This window comes from Engystomops pustulosus, chromosome 1, assembly GCF_040894005.1.
Source record: "Engystomops pustulosus chromosome 1, aEngPut4.maternal, whole genome shotgun sequence".
Classification (NCBI taxonomy): domain Eukaryota; kingdom Metazoa; phylum Chordata; class Amphibia; order Anura; family Leptodactylidae; genus Engystomops; species Engystomops pustulosus.
The window spans coordinates 163,855,607-163,883,057 of record NC_092411.1 but is presented as its reverse complement, the minus strand read 5'-3'; the positions used below and the strand labels follow the sequence as shown (position 1 = coordinate 163,883,057).

The window sequence follows — 27,451 nt, the reverse complement described above, 5'->3', positions numbered from 1 at the left end:
AATTGTGCAAGGATGTCGAAGTCAGAATTGGTAGCCCTAGCGGATCCTGCTCTCCCTAACAGCCAGGGGAGCAGACCAGCTAGTAGTAGGGAGATGGTAATGCAGGTAATACAAGACAGTTAGGGGTTTTATAGGACTCTATAATCAGGATGACGGAATCATTTGTTGCCAAGACCGCCTCAAGTGAATGGTTTGCTTTCTCCCTGGTATGTGGCATTTGGTGGGAAGGGTGGATAAATTACTTGGTGGGGCTGGGGATGACCTTGCTGTCATTGGTCCATGTTGGAACCAATGACAGAATAGATAATAGGTGAGGGAGCCTGAATAGTTTTGAAAAAAATAGGTTAAAAGCGTAAGCCTTGAAAGCTTACACTCACCGGCCACTTTATTAGGTACAGCATGCTAGTAACGGGTTGGACCCCCTTTTGCCTTCAGAACTGCCTCAATTCTTTGTGACATAGATTCAACAAGGTGCTGGAAGCATTCCTCAGAGATTTTGGTCCATATTGACATGATGGCATCACACAGTTGCCGTAGATTTGTCGGCTGCCCATCCATGCTGTGAATCTCCCGTTCCACCACATCCCAAAGATGCTCTATTGAATTGAGATCTGGTGACTGTGGAGGCCATTTGAGTACAGTCAACTCATTGATGATTCCAGCTTTATGACATGACGCATTATCCTGCTGAAAGTAGCCATCAGATGTGGGGTAAATTGTGGTCATAAAGGGATGGACATGGTCAGCAACAATACTCAGGTAGGCTGTGGCGTTGCAACGATGCTCAATTGGTACCAAGGGGCCCAAAGAGTGCCAAGAAAATATTCCCCACACCATGACACCACCACCACCAGCCTGAACCGTTGATACAAGGCAGGATGGATCCATGCTTTCATGTTGTTGACGCCAAATTCTGACCCTACCATCCGAATGTCGCAGCAGAAATCGAGACTCATCAGACCAGGCAACTAGAGATGAGCGAACACTAAAATGCTCGGGTACTCGTTATTCGAGACGAACTTTTCCCGATGCTCGAGTGCTCGTCTCGAATAACGAACCCCATTGAAGTCAATGGGAGACTCGAGCATTTTTCAAGGGGACCAAGGCTCTGCACAGGGAAGCTTGGCCAAACACCTGGGAACCTCAGAAAAGGATGGAAACACCACGGAAATGGACAGGAAACAGCAGGGGCAGCATGCATGGATGCCTCTGAGGCTGCATAATCGCACCATTATGCCAAAATTATGGGCAACAGCATGGCCATGACAGAGTGACAGAATGAAGCTAGATAGCATCTAAAACATCCAATAATTGACCCTGACACTATAGGGGACGGCATGCAGAGGCAGCGGCAGCAGGCTAGAGAGTGTCATGGCGACATACCCTAAATGGACTCAGGCTTCAAACCAATGGGTGGCAGAGAGGAACCAAAGGAGGTGAGCAAGAAGCGCTCAAATAATATCGGTACATGATAAAAGTTTGCCAGTATATTTTGTGGATTACACAGCAGGGTGGCGACAAAGTTAACATGGAAGCCATGAAAACAACCCAAAATTCTGCCTGACACAGCTCGTTTGATAAGGGGACGATGTATGGAGGCAGTGAACTAGTAGTAGATTAAAGGTGCTGCAGTTAAAACTATGTTAGTTGGATCTTGGCATGGAGCTGGCGCTCCGCTGCCAGGCGAGCTTTCGCCAATCCAAGCCCCTGTCTATAGGCTACTCCCCAAACAGCACTTCTAAGAACCTTTTGTATAAGATCAAGTGTAGTAGCGTTCTTATAAGTTTAGGATATGGCGGGTGAGGGGAATGTAAACAGATGCGCAAGAAGCGCTGAAATAATATCCCTAAATGGTAAAAGTTTGCAAGTATATTTTGGGGATTACACAGCAGGGTGGCGACAAAGTTAACAACTTTGATGTGGAATGCCCTGTAATAGCTCTTGGGCGGTGTGCCTTTTATCGCCTAGGCTCAGCAGTTTCAGCACCGCCTGCTGTCGCTTAGCGACGGCACTGCTGCTGTGCCTAGAGCTACCGACTGATGGCGCCATGCCCACGGATGGTAATTCGGAGGAGGAGGAGGTGGAGGAGGGGTGGGAGGAGGTATAGTAGGCCTTTGAGACCTGGACCGAGGTAGGCCCCGCAATTCTCTGCGTCGGCAGTATATGACCAGCCCCAGGGTCAGACTCGGTCCCAGCCTGCACCAAGTTAAGTGTAGTAGCGTTCTCATAAGTTTGGGATATGGCGGGTGAGGGGAATGTAAACAGATGCGCAAGAAGCGCATGATGCGCATGGAGCTGGCGTTCCGCTGCCAGGCGAGCTTTCGCCAATCCAAGCCCCTGTCTCTAGGCTACTCCCCAAACAGCACTTCTAAGAACCTTTTGTATAAGATCAAGTGTAGTAGCGTTCTTATAAGTTTAGGATATGCCGGGTGAGGGGAATGTAAACAGATGCGCAAGAAGCGCTGAAATAATATCCCTAAATGGTAAAAGTTTGCCAGTATATTTTGTGGATAACACAGCAGGGTGGCGACAAAGTTAACAACTTTGATGTGGAATCCATGAAAACAACCCAAATTTCTGCCTGACACACCTCGTTTGATAAAGGGACGATGTATGGAGGCAGCTATATGGACGACTTTTGGAGGTAGCAATGGAGACAACGTGTGGAGGCTGCTATGGAGACAATTTAATTTGGATAGTGCCTGTATGTGGCAGTCCCAAACATTTTTCAAACCAGAGGAGCAGGTAGGTGGCCCTCCAGTAAAATGGGATAGATTGAGTGCCTGTATGTGGCAGTCCCAAAAATGTTTCAAACCAGAGGAGCAGGTAGGTGGCCCTCCAGTAAAATGGAATAGATTGAGTGCCTGTATGTGGCAGTCCCAAAAATTGTTCAAACCAGAGGAGCAGGTAGGTGGCCCTGCAGTAAAATGGAATAGATTGAGTGCCTGTATGTGGCAGTCCCAAAAATTGTTCAAACCAGAGGAGCAGGTAGGTGGCCCTGCAGTAAAATGGAATAGATTGAGTGCCTGTATGTGGCAGTCCCAAAAATGTTTCAAACCAGAGGAGCAGGTAGGTGGCCCTCCAGTAAAATGGGATAGATTGAGTGCCTGTATGTGGCAGTCCCAAAAATGTTTCAAACCAGAGGAGCAGGTAGGTGGCCCTCCAGTAAAATGGAATAGATTGAGTGCCTGTATGTGGCAGTCCCAAAAATTGTTCAAACCAGAGGAGCAGGTAGGTGGCCCTGCAGTAAAATGGAATAGATTGAGTGCCTGTATGTGGCAGTCCCAAAAATTGTTCAAACCAGAGGAGCAGGTAGGTGGCCCTGCAGTAAAATGGAATAGATTGAGTGCCTGTATGTGGCAGTCCCAAAAATGTTTCAAACCAGAGGAGCAGGTAGGTGGCCCTGCAGTAAAATGGAATAGATTGAGTGCCTGTATGTGGCAGTCCCAAAAATTGTTCAAACCAGAGGAGCAGGTAGGTGGCCCTGCAGTAAAATGGAATAGATTGAGTGCCTGTATGTGGCAGTCCCAAAAATGTTTCAAACCAGAGGAGCAGGTAGGTGGCCCTCCAGTAAAATGGAATAGATTGAGTGCCTGTATGTGGCAGTCCCAAAAATTGTTCAAACCAGAGGAGCAGGTAGGTGGCCCTGCAGTAAAATGGAATAGATTGAGTGCCTGTATGTGGCAGTCCCAAAAATTGTTCAAACCAGAGGAGCAGGTAGGTGGCCCTGCAGTAAAATGGAATAGATTGAGTGCCTGTATGTGGCAGTCCCAAAAATTGTTCAAACCAGAGGAGCAGGTAGGTGGCCCTGCAGTAAAATGGAATAGATTGAGTGCCTGTATGTGGCAGTCCCAAAAATTGTTCAAACCAGAGGAGCAGGTAGGTGGCCCTGCAGTAAAATGGAATAGATTGAGTGCCTGTATGTGGCAGTCCCAAAAATTGTTCAAACCAGAGGAGCAGGTAGGTGGCCCTGCAGTAAAATGGAATAGATTGAGTGCCTGTATGTGGCAGTCCCAAAAATGTTTCAAACCAGAGGAGCAGGTAGGTGGCCCTGCAGTAAAATGGAATAGATTGAGTGCCTGTATGTGGCACTCACAAAAATTGTTTCAAACAGAGGACCGGGTAGGTGGCCCTCCAGAAAAATTAAATGCATGAAGTACTATAGCAAGAGCCAGTGGGCCCTGTCAAAAAATAGCCAGTTTCCTCTGCTTTACTGTACAAAGAGGAGGAGAAGGAGGAAAATGAGGAGGAGGAGGAGGAGTGGATCAATTATTCAGGTTGAGCTTCCTTCACCTGGTGGAGATTGGAAATTCTGAGAAATCCAGCCTTTATTCATTTTAATAAGCGTCAGCCTGTCAGCGCTGTCAGTCGACAGGCGTGTACGCTTATCGGTGATGATGCCACCAGCTGCACTGAAAACCCGCTCGGACAAGACGCTAGCGGCAGGGCAGGCAAGAACCTCCAAGGCGTAGAGCGCCAGTTCGTGCCACATGTCCAGCTTTGAAACCCAGTAGTTGTAGGGAGCTGTGTGATCATTTAGGACGATGGTATGGTCAGCTACGTACTCCCTCACCATCTTTCTGTAAAGATCAGCCCTACTCTGCCGAGACTGGGGACAGGTGACAGTGTCTTGCTGGGGTGACATAAAGCTGGCAAAAGCCTTGTAAAGCGTACCCTTGCCAGTGCTGGACAAGCTGCCTGCTCGCCTACTCTCCCTCGCTACTTGTCCCGCAGAACTACGCACTCTGCCGCTAGCGCTGTCAGAAGGGAAATACTGTTTCAGCTTGTGCACCAGGGCCTGCTGGTATTCATGCATTCTCACACTCCTTTCCTCTCCAGGGATGAGAGTGGGAAGATTTTGCTTGTACCGTGGGTCCAGGAGAGTGAACACCCAGTAATCGGTGCTGGAATAAATTCTTTGAACGCGAGGGTCACGGGATAGGCAGCCTAGCATGAAATCTGCCATATGCGCCAGAGTACCAACGCGTAAGAATTCACTCCCCTCACTGGCCTGACTGTCCATTTCCTCCTCCTCCAACTCCTCCAACTCCTCTTCTTCTGCCCATACACGCTGAACAGTGAAGGACTCAACAATGGTCCCCTCTTGTGTCTCGCCAACATTCTCCTCCTCTTCCTCCTCATCCTCCTCCACCTCCACCTCCACCTCCTCCGATATGCGCTGAGAAACAGACCTCAGGGTGCTTTGGCTATCAACAAGGGAATATTCTTCCCCCGTCTCTTGTGACGAGCGCAAAGCTTCCGACTTCATGCTGACCAGAGAGTTTTTCAACAGGCCAAGCAGCGGGATGGTGAGGCTGATGATGGCGGCATCGCCACTGACCATCTGTGTTGACTCCTCAAAGTTACTCAGCACCTGACAGATATCAGACATCCACGTCCACTCCTCATTGTAGACTTGAGGAAGCTGACTGACCTGACTACCAGTTCTGGTGGAAGTTGACATCTGGCAGTCTACAATCGCTCTGCGCTGCTGGTAAACTCTGGATAACATGGTCAGTGTTGAATTCCACCTCGTGGGCACGTCGCACAACAGTCGGTGAGCGGGCAGTTGGAGGCGGCGCTGCGCTGCCCTGAGAGTGGCAGCATCTGGGCTGGACTTCCTGAAATGCGCACAGATGCGGCGCACCTTCGTGAGCAAATCAGACAGATTGGGGTATGTCTTGAGGAAACGCTGCACTATCAGATTTAACACATGGGCCAGGCATGGCACATGTGTCAGTCTGCCGAGTTGCAGAGCCGCCACCAGGTTACGGCCGTTGTCACACACAACCATTCCCGGCTTGAGGTTCAGCGGTGCCAGCCACAGATCAGTCTGCGCCGTGATGCCCTGTAATAGCTCTTGGGCGGTGTGCCTTTTGTCGCCTAGGCTCAGCAGTTTGAGCACCGCCTGCTGTCGCTTAGCGACGGCACTGCTGCTGTGCCTAGAGCTACCGACTGATGGCGCCGTGCCCACGGATGGTAGTTCGGAGGAGGAGGTGGAGGAGGGGTGGGAGGAGGAGGAGGCATAGTAGGCCTGAAACACCTGGACCGAGGTAGGCCCCGCAATCCTCGGCGTCGGCAGTATATGAGCAGCCCCAGGGTCAGACTCGGTCCCAGCCTCCACCAAGTTAACCCAATGTGCCGTCAGCGATATATAGTGGCCCTGCCCGGCAGCACTCGTCCACGTGTCCGTGGTCAGGTGGACCTTGTCAGAAACGGCGTTGGTCAGGGCACGGATGATGTTGTCTGACACGTGCTGGTGCAGGGCTGGGACGGCACATCGGGAAAAGTAGTGGCGGCTGGGGACCGAATACCGAGGGGCGGCCGCCGCCATGAGGTTGCGAAAGGCCTCGGTCTCTACTAGCCTATAGGGCAGCATCTCCAGGCTAAGCAATCTGGAGATGTGCACATTAAGGGCTTGGGCGTGCGGGTGGGTTGCACTATATTTGCGTTTCCGCTCCAGCGTCTGGGGTATGGAGAGCTGAACGCTGGTGGATGCTGTGGAGGATCGTGGAGGCGACGATGGGGTTTTTGTGCCAGGGTCCTGGGCAGGGGGCTGACTAGCAGCTGACACAGGGGAAGGAGCAGTGGTGTGCACGGCCGGAGGTGAACGGGCTTGTTGCCACTGAGTGGGGTGCTTAGCATTCATATGCCTGCGCATACTGGTGGTAGTTAAGCTATTAGTGGTGGAACCCCTGCTGAGCCTGGTTTGGCAAATGTTGCACACCACAGTCCGTCGGTCATCCGGTGTTTCCTTAAAGAACCTCCACACTTCTGAAGATCTAGCCCTCGCCGCAAGAGCCCTCACCACGGGAGCTTCACTAGTTGACAGTGGCGCTGATGCACCAGCTCTGGCCCTGCCTCTCCGTCTGGCCCCACCACTGCCTCTTCCAACCTGTTCAGGTCGAGGACTCTCCTCCGTCTCAGAAGCACTGTGTTCACCCGGCCTCTCAACCCAGCTTGGGTCTGTCACCTCATCATCCTCCGATCCCTCAGTCTGCTCCCCCCTCGGACTTCCTGCCCTGACAACAACTTCCCCACTGTCTGACAACCGTGTCTCCTCATCGTCGGACACCTCTTTACACACTTCCACTACGTCAAGAAGGTCATCATCACCCACAGACTGTGACTGGTGGAAAACCTGGGCATCGGAAAATTGCTCAGCAGCAACCGGACAAGTGGTTTGTGACTGTGGGAAGGGTCCAGAAAACAGTTCCTCAGAGTATGCCGGTTCAAATGCCAAATTTTCCTGGGAGGGGGCAGACTGGGGGGGAGGAGGCTGAGGTGCAGGAGCTGGAGGAGTGGCGATTTCGGTGACATGGGTGGACTGCGTGGAAGACTGACTGGTGGTGGACAAATTGCTCGAAGCATTGTCAGCAATCCACGACATCACCTGTTTGCACTGTTCTGGCCTCAACAGTGCTCTACCACGAGTCCCAGTAACTTCAGACATGAACCTAGGGAGTGTAGCTCTGCGGCGTTCCCCTGCTCCCTCATCAGCAGGTGGTGTCTCACCCCGCCCAGGACCACGGCCTCTGACCCCTGCAGTAGTTGGACGCCCACGTCCCCGCCCTCGTCCTCTACCCCTAGCCCTCGGGTTAAACATTTTTAAAATGAGAGTTATAACTTTATTTTTTTTTTTTTACTTTTTTTTGTTTTTTTTTGTGTTTTTTTTTTTTTTTTGTGTTTTTTGTTTTTTTTTGAGTTTTTAAAACCAAACAATGCTATCCTATTGCTATGGCTATTTTCTAGCCAAGTATCAAAGCACACTACTATGCCAGATGAGATGACACTGAGTTATTGGCTAATAGAAATCCAACCCCTACTGAATTTTGCCACTTCGGCCTTTGCTATGGATATGTGCGCCACTAAGCGCAGAACACAGCGGTCGCAAGTCTCACTACAAATTGCTCAGAATTGGCAAGTACATGCACTGCAGAAACTACAGCCACCAGCAGATCAACCAGAAATCAAATATATAGAACGCTACTGTAGGCTTCAAGAAGCTGTTTGTATTCTCCTATGGCTATTTTCTAGCCAAGTATCAAAGGAAGCACAGTACTATGCCAGATGAGATGACACTGAGTTATTGCCTAATAGAAATCCAACCCCTACTGAATTTTGCCACTTTGGCCTTTGCTATGGATATGTGCGCCACTAAGCGCAGAACACAGCGGTCGCAAGTCTCACTACAAATTGCTCAGAATTGGCAAGTACATGCACTGCAGAAACTACAGCCACCAGCAGATCAACCAGAAATCAAATATATAGAACGCTACTGTAGGCTTCAAGAAGCTGTTTGTATTCTCCTATGGCTATTTTCTAGCCAAGTATCAAAGGAAGCACACTACTATGCCAGATGAGATGACACTGAGTTATTGCCTAATAGAAATCCAACCCCTACTGAATTTTGCCACTTTGGCCTTTGCTATGGATATGTGCGCCACTAAGCGCAGAACACAGCGGTCGCAAGTCTCACTACAAATTGCTCAGAATTGGCAAGTACATGCACTGCAGAAACTACAGCCACCAGCAGATCAACCAGAAATCAAATATATAGAACGCTACTGTAGGCTTCAAGAAGCTGTTTGTATTCTCCTATGGCTATTTTCTAGCCAAGTATCAAAGGAAGCACACTACTATGCCAGATGAGATGACACTGAGTTATTGCCTAATAGAAATCCAACCCCTACTGAATTTTGCCACTTTGGCCTTTGCTATGGATATGTGCGCCACTAAGCGCAGAACACAGCGGTCGCAAGTCTCACTACAAATTGCTCAGAATTGGCAAGTACATGCACTGCAGAAACTACAGCCACCAGCAGATCAACCAGAAATCAAATATATAGAACGCTACTGTAGGCTTCAAGAAGCTGTTTGTATTCTCCTATGGCTATTTTCTAGCCAAGTATCAAAGGAAGCACAGTACTATGCCAGATGAGATGACACTGAGTTATTGCCTAATAGAAATCCAACCCCTACTGAATTTTGCCACTTCGGCCTTTGCTATGGATATGTGCGCCACTAAGCGCAGAACACAGCGGTCGCAAGTCTCACTACAAATTGCTCAGAATTGGCAAGTACATGCACTGCAGAAACTACAGCCACCAGCAGATCAACCAGAAATCAAATATATAGAACGCTACTGTAGGCTTCAAGAAGCTGTTTGTATTCTCCTATGGCTATTTTCTAGCCAAGTATCAAAGGAAGCACACTACTATGCCAGATGAGATGACACTGAGTTATTGCCTAATAGAAATCCAACCCCTACTGAATTTTGCCACTTTGGCCTTTGCTATGGATATGTGCGCCACTAAGCGCAGAACACAGCGGTCGCAAGTCTCACTACAAATTGCTCAGAATTGGCAAGTACATGCACTGCAGAAACTACAGCCACCAGCAGATCAACCAGAAATCAAATATATAGAACGCTACTGTAGGCTTCAAGAAGCTGTTTGTATTCTCCTATGGCTATTTTCTAGCCAAGTATCAAAGGAAGCACAGTACTATGCCAGATGAGATGACACTGAGTTATTGCCTAATAGAAATCCAACCCCTACTGAATTTTGCCACTTCGGCCTTTGCTATGGATATGTGCGCCACTAAGCGCAGAACACAGCGGTCGCAAGTCTCACTACAAATTGCTCAGAATTGGCAAGTACATGCACTGCAGAAACTACAGCCACCAGCAGATCAACCAGAAATCAAATATATAGAACGCTACTGTAGGCTTCAAGAAGCTGTTTGTATTCTCCTATGGCTATTTTCTAGCCAAGTATCAAAGGAAGCACACTACTATGCCAGATGAGATGACACTGAGTTATTGCCTAATAGAAATCCAACCCCTACTGAATTTTCCCACTTCGGTCTTTGCTATGGATATGTGTGCCACTAAGAGCTAAACACAACGGTAGCAAGTCCCCCTGCTAATTCCTCACAAAATGGTAAAAGATGCAAATTAAAATAAAAAAAGTAGAACGTTATTGTAGCCCTAAGAAGGGCTGTTGGGTTCTTTGAGAATCACTCCTGCCTAACAGTAAGCTAATAGAACACCCTAACGCTTTCCCTGACCAGCAGCAGCTCTCTCCCTAGCGGCATCCAGAGACAGAATGATCCGAGCAGCGCGGCCAGCGGCTAGTCTATCCCAGGGTCACCTGATCTGGCCAGCCAACCACTGCTATCGACGTGTAAGGGTACCACGTCATGCTGGGTGGAGTGCAGAGTCTCCTGGCTTGTGATTGGCTCTGTTTCTGGCCGCCAAAAAGCAAAACGGCGGGAGCTGCCATTTTCTCGAGCGGGCGAAGTATTCGTCCGAGTAACGAGCAGTTTCGAGTACCCTAATGCTCGACCGAGCATCAAGCTCGGACGAGCATGTTCGCTCATCTCTACAGGCAACGTTTTTCCAATCTTCTACTGTCCAATTTCTATGAGCTTGTGCAAATTGTAGCCTCAGTTTCCTGTTCTTAGCTGAAAGGAGTGGCACCCGGTGTGGTCTTCTGCTGCTGTAGCCCATCTGCCTCAAAGTTTGACGTACTGTGCATTCAGAGATGCTCTTCTGCCTACCTTGGTTGTAACGGGTGGCGATTTGAGTCACTGTTGCCTTTCTATCAGCTCGAACCAGTCTGCCCATTCTCCTCTGAACTCTGGCATCAACAAGGCATTTCCGCCCACAGAACTGCCGCTCACTGGATGTTTTTTTCTTTTTCGGACCATTCTCTGTAAACCCTAGAGATGGTTGTGCGTGAAAATCCCAGTAGATCAGCAGTTTCTGAAATACTCAGACCAGCCCTTCTGGCACCAACAACCATGCCACATTCAAAGGCACTCAAATCACCTTTCTTCCCCATACTGATGCTCGTTTTGAACTGCAGGAGATTGTCTTGACCATGTCTAAATGCCTAAATGCACTGAGTTGCCGCCATGTGATTGGCTGATTAGAAATTAAGTGTTAACGAGCAGTTGGACAGGTGTACCTAATAAAGTGGCCGGTGAGTGTATATGGAATTCAGATGGCACAGGTACTATGCACTGCATAGAGCAGATAGCAGGAGCTCAGGGGGATATAAAGCTGTCTTCCGCAGAAATTTTGCACCTAAATGGAAGGGGAGCTGCTGTACTGGGGAGCATGGGGTGGCATTATATTTAAACTAGGATTGAGGAAGGAGGACAAAGAAGAAACTAAAGAGTTTTATAGGTTAGAGAGGGGGCAGGTTATGTTGGTGGGTGACAAAGTGGGTGGTGAATGGGGGAGTAAGGCAGTGGATAGAGAGAGCCACTTATTACAAAACAATAGTGAGGATATATGTGTCAGTAAAAAGACTATTAATACAGGGCGAATAGGAGGAGAGGTGATGTATGTGTGTATGTCAAAAGAGACTTAAAAGCGATTGTGAATGAGTCCGTGGCCAATGAAGAGTGTGAGGAGGCTGAAACTTTGTTTGTTGAATTTCAAAGCCAGGAGAGCTTTGAGAAAATTATTTTTGGTGTAATTCATAGACTCCCCAATATCTCTGAGAAAATAGAGGGTCACCTGTATAAAGAGATGGAGTGGGCTGCACAGGACAGGGGACAGTAGTGATCATGGGAGACTTTAACTTTACAAATATTAATTGCAGTTCGGGCTCTTCTTCATCTGTGAACGGGAGACATATCAACTTTCTGCAGGATAATTTTATTGTACAACTTGTAGAAGATCGCACAAGAGGTGATTCTTTGTTGGACCTTGTGATTTCAAACAATACGGATGCTAATTTCATGGCCGCACAACAGGATATAGACTGGGATCAGATACTAATTATACTAATTTTAAATGGGAGACATTCAAATCTGTACTGCTTCATTAGACTTCTAAATTTATTCCAATAGGTAACAAGTAGAGATGAGCAAGCACTAAAATGCTCGGGTACTCGTTATTCGAGACGAACTTTTCCCGATGCTCGAGTGCTCGTCTCGAATAACGAGCCCCATTGAAGTCAATGGGAGACTCGAGCATTTTTCAAGGGGACCAAGGCTCTGCACAGGGAAGCTTGGCCAAACACCTGGGAACCTCAGAAAAGGATGGAAACACCACGGAAATGGACAGGAAACAGCAGGGGCAGCATGCATGGATGCCTCTGAGGCTGCTTAAATGCACCATTATGCCAAAATTATGGGCAACAGCATGGCCATGACAGAGTGACAGAATGAAGCTAGATAGCATCTAAAACATCCAATAATTGACCCTGACACTATAGGGGACGGCATGCAGAGGCAGCGGCAGCAGCGGCAGGCTAGAGAGTGGCATGGCGACATACCCTAAATGGACTCAGGCTTCAAACCAATGGGTGGCAGAGAGGAACCAAAGGAGGTGAGCAAGAAGCGCTCAAATAATATCGGTACATGATAAAAGTTTGCCAGTATATTTTGTGGATTACACAGCAGGGTGGCGACAAAGTTAACATGGAAGCCATGAAAACAACCCAAAATTCTGCCTGACACAGCTCGTTTGATAAGGGGACCATGTATGGAGGCAGTGAACTAGTAGTAGATTAAAGGTGCTGCAGTTAAAACTATGTTAGTTGGATCTTGGCATGGAGCTGGCGCTCCGCTGCCAGGCGAGCTTTCGCCAATCCAAGCTCCTGTCTCTAGGCTACTCCCCAAACAGCACTTCTAAGAACCTTTTGTATAAGATCAAGTGTAGTAGCGTTCTTATAAGTTTAGGATATGGCGGGTGAGGGGAATGTAAACAGATGCGCAAGAAGCACTGAAATAATATTGGTAAATGATAAAAGTTTGCCAGTATATTTTGTGGATTACACAGCAGGGTGGCGACAAAGTTAACAAGTTTGATGTGGAATGCCCTGTAATAGCTCTTGGGCGGTGTGCCTTTTATCGCCTAGGCTCAGCAGTTTGAGCACCGCCTGCTGTCGCTTAGCGACGGCACTGCTGCTGTGCCTAGAGCTACCGACTGATGGCGCCATGCCCACGGATGGTAATTCGGAGGAGGTGGAGGAGGGGTGGGAGGAGGAGGAGGTATAGTAGGCCTTTGAGACCTGAACCGAGGTAGGCCCCGCAATCCTCTGCGTCGGCAGTATATGACCAGCCCCAGGGTCAGACTCGGTCCCAGCCTGCACCAAGTTAAGTGTAGTAGCGTTCTTATAAGTTTGGGATATGGCGGGTGAGGGGAATGTAAACAGATGCGCAAGAAGCGCTGAAATAATATCCGTAAATGGTAAAAGTTTGCCAGTATATTTTGTGGATAACACAGCAGGGTGGCGACAAAGTTAACAACTTTGATGTGGAATCCATAAAAACAACCCAAATTTCTGCCTGACACACCTCGTTTGATAAGGTATGTATGGAGGCAGCTATATGGACGACTTTTGGAGGTAGCAATGGAGACAACGTGTGGAGGCTGCTATGGAGACAATTTAATTTGGATAGTGCCTGTATGTGGCAGTCCAAAAAAGTTTTCAAACCAGAGGAGCAGGTAGGTGGCCCTCCAGAAAAATGAAATAGATTGAGTGCCTGTATGTGGCAGTCCAAAAAAGTTTTCAAACCAGAGGAGCAGGTAGGTGGCCCTCCAGAAAAATTGAATAGATTGAGTGCCTGTATGTGGCAGTCCAAAAAAGTTTTCAAACCAGAGGAGCAGGTAGGTGGCCCTCCAGAAAAATGAAATAGATTGAGTGCCTGTATGTGGCAGTCCAAAAAAGTTTTCAAACCAGAGGAGCAGGTAGGTGGCCCTCCAGAAAAATTGAATAGATTGAGTGCCTGTATGTGGCAGTCCAAAAAAGTTTTCAAACCAGAGGAGCAGGTAGGTGGCCCTCCAGAAAAATGAAATAGATTGAGTGCCTGTATGTGGCAGTCCAAAAAAGTTTTCAAACCAGAGGAGCAGGTAGGTGGCCCTCCAGAAAAATTGAATAGATTGAGTGCCTGTATGTGGCAGTCCAAAAAAGTTTTCAAACCAGAGGAGCAGGTAGGTGGCCCTCCAGAAAAATGAAATAGATTGAGTGCCTGTATGTGGCAGTCCAAAAAAGTTTTCAAACCAGAGGAGCAGGTAGGTGGCCCTCCAGAAAAATTGAATAGATTGAGTGCCTGTATGTGGCAGTCCAAAAAAGTTTTCAAACCAGAGGAGCAGGTAGGTGGCCCTCCAGAAAAATGAAATAGATTGAGTGCCTGTATGTGGCAGTCCAAAAAAGTTTTCAAACCAGAGGAGCAGGTAGGTGGCCCTCCAGAAAAATGAAATAGATTGAGTGCCTGTATGTGGCAGTCCAAAAAAGTTTTCAAACCAGAGGAGCAGGTAGGTGGCCCTCCAGAAAAATTGAATAGATTGAGTGCCTGTATGTGGCACTCCCAAAAATTGTTTAAAACAGAGGACCGGGTAGGTGGCCCTCCAGAAAAATTAAATGCATAAAGTACTATAGCTAGAGCCAGTGGGCCCTGTCAAAAAATAGCCAGTTTCCTCTGCTTTAGTGTACAAAGAGGAGGAGAAGGAGGAAAATGAGGAGGAGGAGGAGTGCATAAATTATTCAGGTTGAGCTTCCTTCACCTGGTGGAGATTGGAAATTATGAGAAATCCAGACTTTATTCATCTTAATAAGCGTCAGCCTACAGGCATGTACGCTTATCGGTGATGATGCCACCAGCTGCACTGAAAACCCGCTCGGACAACACGCTAGCGGCAGGGCAGGCAAGAACCTCCAAGGCGTACAGCGCCAGTTCGTGCCACATGTCCAGCTTTGAAACCCAGTAGTTGTAGGGAGCTGTGTGATCATTTAGGACAATGGTATGGTCAGCTACGTACTCCCTCACCATCTTTCTGTAAAGATCAGCCCTACTCTGCCGAGACTGGGGACAGGTGACAGTGTCTTGCTGGGGTGACATAAAGCTGGCAAAAGCCTTGTAAAGCGTACCCTTGCCAGTGCTGGACAAGCTGCCTGCTCGCCTACTCCCCCTCGCTACTTGTCCCACAGAACTACGCACTCTGCCGCTAGCGCTGTCAGAAGGGAAATACTGTTTCAGCTTGTGCACCAGGGCCTGCTGGTATTCATGCATTCTCACACTCCTTTCCTCTCCAGGGATGAGAGTGGAAAGATTTTGCTTGTACCGTGGGTCCAGGAGAGTGAATACCCAGTAATCGGTGCTGGAATAAATTCTTTGAACGTGAGGGTCACGGGATAGGCAGCCTAGCATGAAATCTGCCATGTGCGCCAGAGTACCAACGCGTAAGAATTCACTCCCCTCACTGGCCTGACTGTCCATTTCCTCCTCCTCCAACTCCTCTTCTTCTGCCCATACACGCTGAACAGTGAAGGACTGAACAATGGTCCCCTCTTGTGTCTCGCCAACATTCTCCTCCTCTTCCTCCTCATCCTCCTCCACCTCCACCTCCTCCGATATGCGCTGAGAAACAGACCTAAGGGTGCTTTGGCTATCAACAAGGGAATCTTCTTCCCCCGTCTCTTGTGACGAGCGCAAAGCTTCCGACTTCATGCTGATCAGAGAGTTTTTCAACAGGCCAAGCAGCGGGATGGTGAGGCTGATGATGGCGGCATCGCCACTGACCATCTGTGTTGACTCCTCGAAGTTACTCAGCACCTGACAGATATCAGACATCCACGTCCACTCCTCATTGTAGACTTGAGGAAGCTGACTGACCTGACTACCAGTTCTGGTGGAAGTTGACATCTGGCAGTCTACAATCGCTCTGCGCTGCAGGCATAGTATGCCTGAAAGACCTGGACCGAGGTAGGCCCCGCAATCCTCGGCGTCGGCAGTATATGACCAGCCGCAGGGTCAGACTCGGTCCCAGCCTCCACCAAGTTAACCCAATGTGCCGTCAGCGATATATAGTGGCCCTGCCCGGCAGCACTCGTCCACGTGTCCGTGGTCAGGTGGACCTTGTCAGAAACGGCGTTGGTCAGGGCACGGATGATGTTGTCTGACACGTGCTGGTGCAGGGCTGGGACGGCACATCGGGAAAAGTAGTGGCGGCTGGGGACCGAATACCGAGGGGCGGCCGCCGCCATGAGGTTGCGAAAGGCCTCGGTCTCTACTAGCCTATAGGGCAGCATCTCCAGGCTAAGCAATCTGGAGATGTGGACATTAAGGGCTTGGGCGTGCGGGTGGGTTGCACTATATTTCCGTTTCCACTCCAGCGTCTGGGGTATGGAGAGCTGAACGCTGGTGGATGCTGTGGAGGATCGTGGAGGCGACGATGGGGTTTTTGTGCCAGGGTCCTGGGCAGGGGGCTGACTATCAGCTGACACAGGGGAAGGAGCAGTGGTGTGCACGGCCGGAGGTGAACGGGCTTGGTGCCACTGAGTGGGGTGTTTAGCATTCATATGCCTGCGCATACTGGTGGTAGTTAAGCTAGTAGTGGTGGAACCCCTGCTGATCCTGGTTTGGCAAAGGTTGCACACCACAGTCCGTCGGTCATCCGGTGTTTCTTTAAAGAACCTCCAGACTTCTGAAAATCTAGCCCTCGCCATGGAAGCTTGTCTACGGGCAACATTTGGCGCTGATGCACCTGCTCTGGCCCTGCCTCTCCGTCTGGCCCCACCACTGCCTCTTCCAACCTGTTCTGGTCGAGGACTCTCCTCCGTCTCAGAAGCACTGTGTTCACCCGGCCTCTCAACCCAGCTTGGGTCTGTCACCTCATCATCCTCCGATCCCTCAGTCAGCTCCCCCCTCGGACTTCCTGCCCTGACAACAACTTCACCACTGTCTGACAACCGTGTCTCCTCATCGTCGGACACCTCTTTACACACTTCTTCCACTACGTCAAGAAGGTCATCATCACCCACAGACTGCGACTGGTGGAAAACCTGGGCATCGGAAAATTGCTCAGCAGCAACCGCACAAGTGGTTTGTGACTGTGGGAAGGGTCCAGAAAACAGTTCCTCAGAGTATGCCGGTTCAAATGCCAAATTTTCCTGGGAGGGGGCAGACTGGGGGGGAGGAGGCTGAGGTGCAGGAGCTGGAGGAGTGCCGATTTCGGTGACATGGGTGGACTGCGTGGAAGACTGACTGGTGGACAAATTGCTCGAAGCAATGTCGGCAATCCACGACATCACCTGTTCGCACTGTTCTGGCCTCAACAGTGCTCTACCACGAGTCCCAGTAACTTCAGACATGAACCTAGGGAGTGTAGCTCTGCGGCGTTCCCCTGCTCCCTCATCAGCAGGTGGTGTCTCACCCCGCCAAGGACCAGGGCCTCTGACCCCTGCAGTAGTTGGACGCCCACGTCCCCGCCCTCGTCCTCTACCCCTAGCCCTCGGGTTAAACATTTTGAAAATGAAAGTTATAACTTTAATTTTTTTTTAACTTTTTTTTGTGTTTTTTTGTGTTTTTTTATTTGTGTTTTTTAGTTTTTAAAACCAAACGATGCTATCCTATTGCTATGGCTATTTTCTAGCCAATTATGAAAGCACTGAGTTATGAAAAAATAAACGTAAAATAAAAAGGAAATGGCAGACTGTGCCTAATTGAAATCCAACCACTAATAAATTTTCCCACTTCGGTCTTTGCGATGGATATGTGAGTCACTAAGCGCTAAACACAAAGGTCGCAAGTCTCACTACAAATTCCTCACAATTTGGTAGTAGATGCACTGCAGCAAGGACAGCCACCAGCAGATCAACCAGAAATAAAATATATAACGCTATTGTAGGCGTAAGTAAGCCGTTTGGATTCTCCTATGGCTATTTTCTAGCCAAGTATGAAAGCACACTGCTATGCCAGATGAGATGACGCTGAGTTATGAAAAAAATAAACGTAAAATAAAAAGAAACTGGCAGACTGTGCCTAATTGAAATCAAACCCCTAATAAATTTTCCCACTTCGGTCTTTGCGATGGATATGTGCGTCACTAAGCGCTAAACACAAAGGTCGCAAGTCTCACTACAAATTCCTCACAATTTGGTAGTAGATGCACTGCAGCAAGGACAGCCACCAGCAGATCAACCAGAAATAAAATATATAACGCTATTGTAGGCGTAAGTAAGCCGTTTGGATTCTCCTATGGCTATTTTCTAGCCAAGTATGAAAGCACACTGCTATGCCAGACGAGATGACGCTGAGTTATTAAAAAAATAAACGTAAAATAAAAAGAAACTGGCAGACTGTGCCTAATTGAAATCAAACCCCTAATAAATTTTCCCACTTCGGTCTTTGCGATGGATATGTGCGTCACTAAGCGCTAAACACAAAGGTCGCAAGTCTCACTACAAATTCCTCACAATTTGGTAGTAGATGCACTGCAGCAAGGACAGCCACCAGCAGATCAACCAGAAATAAAATATATAACGCTATTGTAGGCGTAAGTAAGCCGTTTGGATTCTCCTATGGCTATTTTCTAGCCAAGTATGAAAGCACACTGCTATGCCAGATGAGATGACACTGAGTTATTAAAAAAATAAACGTAAAATAAAAAGAAACTGGCAGACTGTGCCTAATTGAAATCAAACCCCTAATAAATTTTCCCACTTCGGTCTTTGCGATGGATATGTGCGTCACTAAGCGCTAAACACAAAAGTCGCAAGTCTCACTACAAATTCGTCACAATTTGGTAGTAGATGCACTGCAGCAAGGACAGCCACCAGCAGATCACCCAGAAATAAAATATATAACGCTATTGTAGGCGTAAGTAAGCCGTTTGGATTCTCCTATGGCTATTTTCTAGCCAAGTATGAAAGCACACTGCTATGCCAGATGAGATGACGCTGAGTTATGAAAAAAATAAACGTAAAATAAAAAGAAACTGGCAGACTGTGCCTAAGTGAAATCAAACCCCTAATAAATTTTCCCACTTCGGTCTTTGCGATGGATATGTGGGTCACTAAGCGCTAAACACAAAGGTCGCAAGTCTCACTACAAATTCCTCACAATTTGGTAGCAGATGCACTGCAGCAAGGACAGCCACCAGCAGATCAACCAGAAATAAAATATATAATGCTATTGTAGGCGTAAGTAAGCCGTTTGGATTCTCCTATGGCTATTTTCTAGCCAAGTATGAAAGCACACTGCTATGCCAGATGAGATGACGCTGAGTTATGAAAAAAATAAACGTAAAATAAAAAGAAACTGGCAGACTGTGCCTAATTGAAATCAAACCCCTAATAAATTTTCCCACTTCGGTCTTTGCGATGGATATGTGCGTCACTAAGCGCTAAACACAAAGGTCGCAAGTCTCACTACAAATTCCTCACAATTTGGTAGTAGATGCACTGCAGCAAGGACAGCCACCAGCAGATCAACCAGAAATAAAATATATAACGCTATTGTAGGCGTAAGTAAGCCGTTTGGATTCTCCTATGGCTATTTTCTAGCCAAGTATGAAAGCACACTGCTATGCCAGATGAGATGACGCTGAGTTATAAAAAAAATAAACGTAAAATAAAAAGAAACTGGCAGACTGTGCCTAATTGAAATCAAACCCCTAATAAATTTTCCCACTTCGGTCTTTGCGATGGATATGTGCGTCACTAAGCGCTAAACACAAAGGTCGCAAGTCTCACTACAAATTCCTCACAATTTGGTAGTAGATGCACTGCAGCAAGGACAGCCACCAGCAGATCAACCAGAAATAAAATATATAACGCTATTGTAGGCGTAAGTAAGCCGTTTGGATTCTCCTATGGCTATTTTCTAGCCAAGTATGAAAGCACACTGCTATGCCAGATGAGATGACGCTGAGTTATTAAAAAAATAAACGTAAAATAAAAAGAAACTGGCAGACTGTGCCTAATTAAAATCCAACCCCTAATAAATTTTCCCACTTCGGTCTTTGCGATGGATATGTGCGTCACTAAGCGCTAAACAGAAAGGTCGCAAGTCTCACTACAAATTCCTCACAATATGGTAGTAGATGCACTACAGCAAGGACAGCCACCAGCAGATCAACCAGAAATAAAATATATAACGCTATTGTAGGCGTAAGTAAGCCGTTTGGATTCTCCTATGGCTATTTTCTAGCCAAGTATGAAAGCACACTGCTATGCCAGATGAGATGACGCTGAGTTATTAAAAAAATAAACGTAAAATAAAAAGAAACTGGCAGACTGTGCCTAATTGAAATCAAATCCCTAATAAATTTTCCCACTTCGGTCTTTGCGATGGATATGTGCGTCACTAAGCGCTAAACACAAAGGTCGCAAGTCTCACTACAAATTCCTCACAATTTGGTAGTAGATGCACTGCAGCAAGGACAGCCACCAGCAGATCAACCAGAAATAAAATATATAACGCTATTGTAGGCGTAAGTAAGCCGTTTGGATTCTCCTATGGCTATTTTCTAGCCAAGTATGAAAGCACACTGCTATGCCAGATGAGATGACGCTGAGTTATGAAAAAATAAACGTAAAATAAAAAGTAAATGGCAGACTGTGCCTAAGTGAAATCAAACCCCTAATAAATTTTCCCACTTTGGTGTTTGAGGTGGATATGTGTGTCACTAAGAGCTAAACACAACGGTAGCAAGTCCCCCTGCAAATTCCTCACAATATGGTACTAGCTGCAAATAAAAAAAAAAAAAAGTATAACGTTATTGTAGCCCTAAGAAGGGCTGTTGGGTTCTTGTAGAATCACTCCTGCCTAACACTATTCTAATTGAACAGCCTAACGCTTTCCCTGACCAGCAGCAGCTCTCTCCCTAGCGGCATCCAGACACAGAATGATCCGAGCAGCGCAGGCAGGGGCTAGTCTATTCCAGGGTCACCTGATCTGGCCAGCCAACCACTGCTATCGACGTGTAAGGGTACCACGTCATGCTGGGTGGAGTGCAGAGTCTCCTGGCTTGTGATTGGCTCTGTTTCTGGCCGCCAAAAAGCAAAACGGCGGGAGCTGCCATTTTCTCGAGCGGGCGAAGTATTCGTCCGAGCAACGAGTAGTTTCGAGTACGCTAATGCTCGAACGAGCATCAAGCTCGGACAAGTATGTTTGCTCATCTCTAGTAACAAGTATAGTCGGGCTAGATTACAACCCGCGTGGCTTACAGCAACAGTTAACCCCTTCTCGCCAATGCCCTTTTTTGTTTTTGCGTTTTCATTTTTCACTTTCCGACTTCAAAAATCCACAGCATTTTTTTATTTTTCCATGTAAAGAGCTGTGTTGGGGCTTATTTTCTGCGTAACAAATTACACTTCAAAATGGTGGTATTAAATATTCAATGCCCTGTACTGGGAAACGGGAAAAAAATTCCAAATGCAGTGAAATTGGTGAAAAAACGCATTTGCGCCGCATTCTTGTTGGCTTGGATTTTAAGGATTTCACTGGATGCCTTAAATGACATGTCTACTTTATTCTTTGGGTCGGTACAATAACGGGGAGACCAAATTTGTATAGGTTTATAATGTTTTCAGGGCAGGCGGCAGAGATGCAACTTCAGAGTTTAATCCGGGGTCAGCAACAGGAGGTCCAAGCAGAGGGGTACGGGAACACAGCACACAGGACAGCAGCACAGAGGATCACTGGTACACGGAAACACGGAGGAGCTCAGGTAACACAGGAACACGGAGGGACGCAGGAACGCAGGAGACACAGGAACGCAGGAGACACAGGAACACAGGCTAATCGCAGTAAAGCTTTCTCTCAGGCTGTGAGGCACAAAGATCCGGCAGGGCTTGCAGGAAGAGGCAGGCTTGTATAGAATTGGGCAATATGGCCAGCGCCAATTAATGGCGCGCTGGCCCTTTAAATCTGGAGAAGGAGCTGCGCTCCCTAGCAGTCAGGGACGCGCGCGGACCGTGGAGGGGAGCGATCCGGGAGCCGGGCCAGGTGAGATGCGCTGGCGGGGGCAGGGCAGCTCGGGTGAGCCTGCGACCCGCAATATGGTTCGCGGGACCACCCGTGACACCGATCTCTCTATCAGTGTCTCCCTCTCTGGATCTTTCTCTTCTCATCTTCCTCTTAGTGTCGGGGTTCCTCAGAGCTCAGTTCTAGGTCCTCTTCTATTCTACCTCTATACTGCCCCCATTGGACAGACCATCAGAAAATTTGGTTTCCAGTATCATCTTTATGCTGATGACACCCAGCTATATACTTCTGCACGTAACATCACCCCTGCCTTAATCCAGAACACTAGTGATTGTCTCTCTGCTGTCTTTAACATCATGTCCTCTCTCTTCTTGAAACTTAATCTTTCTGAGACTGAACTTCTTTTGTTTCTACCATCTATTTACTTGCCTAACTCTGACCTCTCCATCTCGGACTGTGGGATCACTATAGCACCGTGACAGCAGGCCTGCTGTATGGTGGTTGTGCTGGACTCTGACCTCTCCTTTTAACCACATATTCAAACTCTTGCTCGCTCTTGCTGGATGCATCTCAGAAACATGTCCACAATCCGACCGTTTCTGACAATGGAAACTTCTAAAATGCTAATTGTTGCACTTATTCACTCTCGACTAGATTACTGTAACTCCCTATTAATTGGTCTTCCACTCACTAAACTCTATCCTCTACATGTACAATCTATTCTTACATTAGCAGCCAGGCTCGTGTTTCAGACCAAACTCTACACGGATGCCTCTGGTTTGTGCCAATCATAACACTGGCTGCCTGTCTTCTTCCGTATTGACTTTAAAATAATAACCCTCATCCACAAATCTCTGAATAATGCTGCACCTCCCTATCTCTCTTCTCGCATCTCCTTCTATCGCCCCTCTCGTGCTCGATCTGCCAGTGATATTAGATTAATCTCTACCTTAATTCAAATCTCTCATGGACTCAAGGACTTCTCCCGAATTGCTCCAATTCTCTGGAATGCCCTCCCACGGACTCTCAGACTAATACCCAACCTCCAAAGCTTCAAACGTGCTCTGAAAACCCATCTCTCTAGGCAAACCTATCACACTTGCTAACTGCATGAAACTGCATGCAACTCTCCCTTTACTAATCCATCCTATGTCCTATCTCCCATCTGTTATCCGGCAAACAGCAGATATTTATCAAGCTCCAGGCTTCTCTGCTGTCCTTTTTACATAGGACCCTGTAAATAAGATGGCGGCTGATGGCTGGTTCAAGCAGCAAAATTTTTATTTATTAAATTGTTTATTAAATTATTTTATATTGTTCCCTTATAAAGAATGGCTGGACCATTCTACAACCTCTTGTGTCAACACCCTCATAGAATGTAAGCTCTTGTGAGCAGGGCCCTCACTCCTATTGTTCCATATGACTGTTTGTTCTTTGTAATGTAATATATTTGTATATGTCCCCTATGATTTGTAAAGCGCTATGGAATTTAATGGCGCTATATAGATTATTATTATTATACATAGTGCTAACATCCAGACTTGGCATATTTTTATCATAATTTATTGACCCCGTGATATTTCCATTTTTTTTTTTCAATAACTTAGAAATAATATCTACATTGCAGTTTTTTTTCTGTCAAGGTAGGGTGATGAGTGTACATTAATAAACCAAAAAAGTGTCACCATGGTGCCTGGCCTCAGTGAAGTAAAAACCAGTATTGCCGGTGTCATCGGCATTCAGCCACTGACACAGTTTTGTTATTTTGGTGCACCTAAATCCGGGACAGGTTTTTTCTGGAGCAGTCACAGTGCTGGGTGGAATGGCTGCTCCCACGTTCCAGGCCAGGGCTTACAGCCCTATGTAAAGCCAGCTGTGTTGGGTGAAATGGTGTGTGGTACCTACCTGTGTGTGTAGCTCAGTGGAAAACAGTGGATGTTAGAACCAGAGCTGGGCCTTGCTGTGTTGGGAAGTCTGAGGACTGGAAAGGTGCTCCTAACCCTGGAGGGTGAAGTACGGTACTGTGCCTGTTAATGTGTGCTGTGCTTATTGACATGGATTGAGATTTATCATATGGACTATGCATTTTAATTTGCTGGCTGGAGCAAGCACCTTTTCCTGTTTTTTTTTAATTCCAAAATAAAGACAGGAGTTTTGTTCATCTGAAAGACTTCTGCCTGGCGCTTCTCTAAAGGCTACCATTTGAGTTGAACCCCTACAATACATACAGTATATTGACACCTCAAACAATAAACACACATATACATCTCACATATACACACACACACATATACATCACATATACACAGATATACAGCATATAGACCTTACATATTTACATCCATACATCTATACACTCATACACACATATGTATATCCTCACTGTCAGGAAGTTTTCGTATCCCTGCGCCCAGAAGCAGTTCACCACATGGTAATAGTAGAGGGCTGATTGTAGAGATAAGATATTTCCAGTCCCACTGTCCTGCTTTCCCCACCCCCAACATTTCTTATCTGGGCTGCTGGCTCAGATTTGTACTGGTATATACATTTTACTACACCTAGCATTATATGTATCCTCCATTCTTTAGTGTGGTCGGTAAGGTGGCTGGGCTTTCTGACATTCCAGGCTATGGCTGCTACCCCTTTTCTAAAGCCCCTGTCATTACATATCAGTATTCCCGCTGCAAGTGGTAACCTCAGGCAATGCCTTACATTACATAGTCCACGGACATACTGCACATTCAGAAGCAATTCCCCTTTAAAAAATATTTTTTATGGTGCTCAAAATCCGGTTGTTAAGGATGTGGCAATATCATATGTGTAGGGTTTGTCTGGTGATTTTCATTATTTTTCCAATTAAAAGTAAGGTTTTTTTTACACTTTTTATTAGTCCCACTATGGTACATGAACAGGTAATCATCTGTTTACTCATAGATCCAGGCATTGGGAGTGTGGAAATATTTTTATATTTGTTATCCATAGCCTCTTTCCTTCTAAAATCACTTTTAAAAATATGCTAATGGACCCGAGGTCCTAAGCTAGCCCTTCTTACATCTGGCTTCACAGACAGTTACACTGTCTTACTCTCATCCCTTCTTACTTAGTATTTGTGCAGTAAATGTGAGTGTAAAGCCAAATCACTGACGGACTTTGGTAACTCATTAGGCTCATTAGCATCATTTTAAAAGTTGATTTTAGAAGGAAGGCGGTCATGGAAAACAAATATAAGAAGATTACCACAGTCACTGTGCCTGCATCTATGAGTAAGTATCCCTGTTGAATTATGCTTGATATTGATGGGAGGTCAGTTTTTGGACAGATTATGGAATAATCTCTTGTCTGGATGGAGATCCACTGCAGTTTCATAAGCAGTAATTTTCTGGTAAACCACAAAGTGTCCTTAATACAGTTTGTAAGTGAAACATTTGTCAAAGAACGTCTTCACTGATGCTCTTATGTGCTCTTTCTAGTTGCTAGGTTCTACAGCAATTGAAGATAAGCTACAAGACTGTGTTCCAGAAACAATACAGCTGTTAAAAAATGGCAATATTAAAGTGTGGGTGCTGACTGGAGACAAGCAAGGTAATAAACAAAGATATTTCTCAAATAGATGGGATAACTATGTAGACATACCATATATACAATTCATACATATATTGATTTATTTTTATTTATATTAACAGTTACTCTTTGCAGTATAACACTACACATTTGGACTTATAAATACACATTCTTTAGGAATATATCTGTGACTTGCTTTGTTGTATGCTGAAAATTGGACCTTAGTAGAAACTGGACGCTAGAAGTCTGTCAACCACTAACACACCAACATAATAATGTTTTATTATGGGGAAATCCCAAAACAAATGAAGAAAGTTACCACTTCAGCAGAACTACGGGCCAATGGCCTCTGCTTTAAGCACATACTATGAAGCAACTACAAGGTACAGTACCCCTGGAACAGTGAAAACTGTTGTGGATCTATGGAACACACTGACTGACAATGTAAGAACCACAGGGAGGATCTCCTTTCATACTTTTCTGGTTTTCCTAAGCCTTTCCCAGCAAATTGGGAAAGTAGGGATTTATCAATAAAGGAAAAAAATCTCTCTAACAGAGCATTGTGGTCCCAGCATGTGAAGTATTAAAGAGGATTTCAGGTCCAGATATTTGGTTTGCCAATTATTACCTTGTGTTTTTTTAGGTTTGTTACCAGGAGCATGTATACATTTTTGTGTTTTATTACTATTAATAAAAAAGCAAAATGCAATGAGTATAACCAACAGCAACATGTGATTAATAAAAAACAAACATATTTATGAATAAAGACAAATTAGAAGAAATTTGAAAAAATACAAACAAAGGAACATTGAACATTGAGACATTTATCACAACATAAAAAAAATTATAAATGTCTCCCATGGTAAACTATTCATAATTATAAATTACCTTATTTTAGTGTATATTTAGTAATGCCCTTTGTGTATTCCATGCTTTGTGTATTGCTGCTTATCATGTGCTATGAGTGCAATCTGGCCTAAACATGGAACTACTTCTAGTGCAACACCATATTCATCCCGTCCTAAGCTGGTCTTTGTGCTGCGACTTTTTATGCATTTTGAGACTCTTTTGGGACTTTTTGAAAAAAAAATCCCAGACAGAAAATAGACCATAAGAACATTTATTAAAGGGCCAAAGCAACTAATGTATCTGACGAGCAGCGAAGCCCCAAAAATAGACATAGAACTGTCCTAAGGAGCTGGTATAAGGATAAATAAACCCCCTGGTGTTTAACCAAAAGTAATTTATGTAAAACCCAGTTCTACGTATAAGCATTATTTAAGCCGTGTACCGGGGTGAGCTCCCCATTATACAGCAATTCACGTACAAGGGAAACAATTCCTACTCTGTTTAGCAAAAACAACCTACCATCAAAATCGACCATGATGGGGTGTGGCCTATACAAGTTCCAGCACTGACGTGCATCACTAAAGCTCCATTGTAAGGCCTCCTAAAGCGGCACACAAAGCGACCCTCGGACCTCCGGACACATATAATTTTCATCCCTGCACCTCAGGATGGCCACCAGAAGAAAATCTTGGCCTGAAAAAAAAAAACGCTCACGTCGGACCGGGATCCTCGGAGCTAGGCGCACACTCCAGCTCAAGAGGCTCGGCACTGTCCAGTAGCCGCGACAAACAACATCCCCGACAAACAACAAAAATTACCTGCAAACTCCAGGTATGCAAACTTCTCCAATGCCTCCTAGAACATATTCTGTTCTGCCGACAGGGTATGAGGGAACATCAGCAAACACAGGCATGCTGATAAGAACCAAGATGGCACCCAACACGTGTGAAACCTCACCCTTCACAGCATCTCCATCTGCTAGCCCTGCAAAGCGGAAACCACGATTGTCAACATCAGCAGATAATGTAGCAGAATTACCATCACTCCAGTTCACAGAAAACCCCATTTTTGCTGTCCCTGCTTCAGAGGACATTATAAAAGAAATGATGATGGCCCTAAGAGGCTCTCTACATACAGAACTTACATATATAGCTCAGAAACTGAGTAACAACATAGAGGAATTGGGAGATAGAGTAGAATCCAAAATGGGGAAGCTGACTGGTTCACATAATGACTTAATAGATGCACACTATTCCCTAGCAGACAATGTGACAGCAATAAAAGAGAAATTAGCTGACATAGAAGACAG

The 27,451-nt window shown here is 46.3% G+C and overlaps 1 protein-coding gene across 1 annotated transcript in view; it reads left to right on the top strand.

The window, feature by feature from the left end:
* LOC140121604 (phospholipid-transporting ATPase IK-like) overlaps positions 1-27,451 on the top strand; it is a 671,195-nt gene that overhangs the window by 528,586 nt on the left and 115,158 nt on the right. Inside the window, exon 19 of the mRNA XM_072141425.1 lies at positions 25,203-25,314. Within this exon, the coding sequence (XP_071997526.1) occupies positions 25,203-25,314 (112 nt within the window). The remainder of the gene's footprint in view (positions 1-25,202; positions 25,315-27,451) is intronic.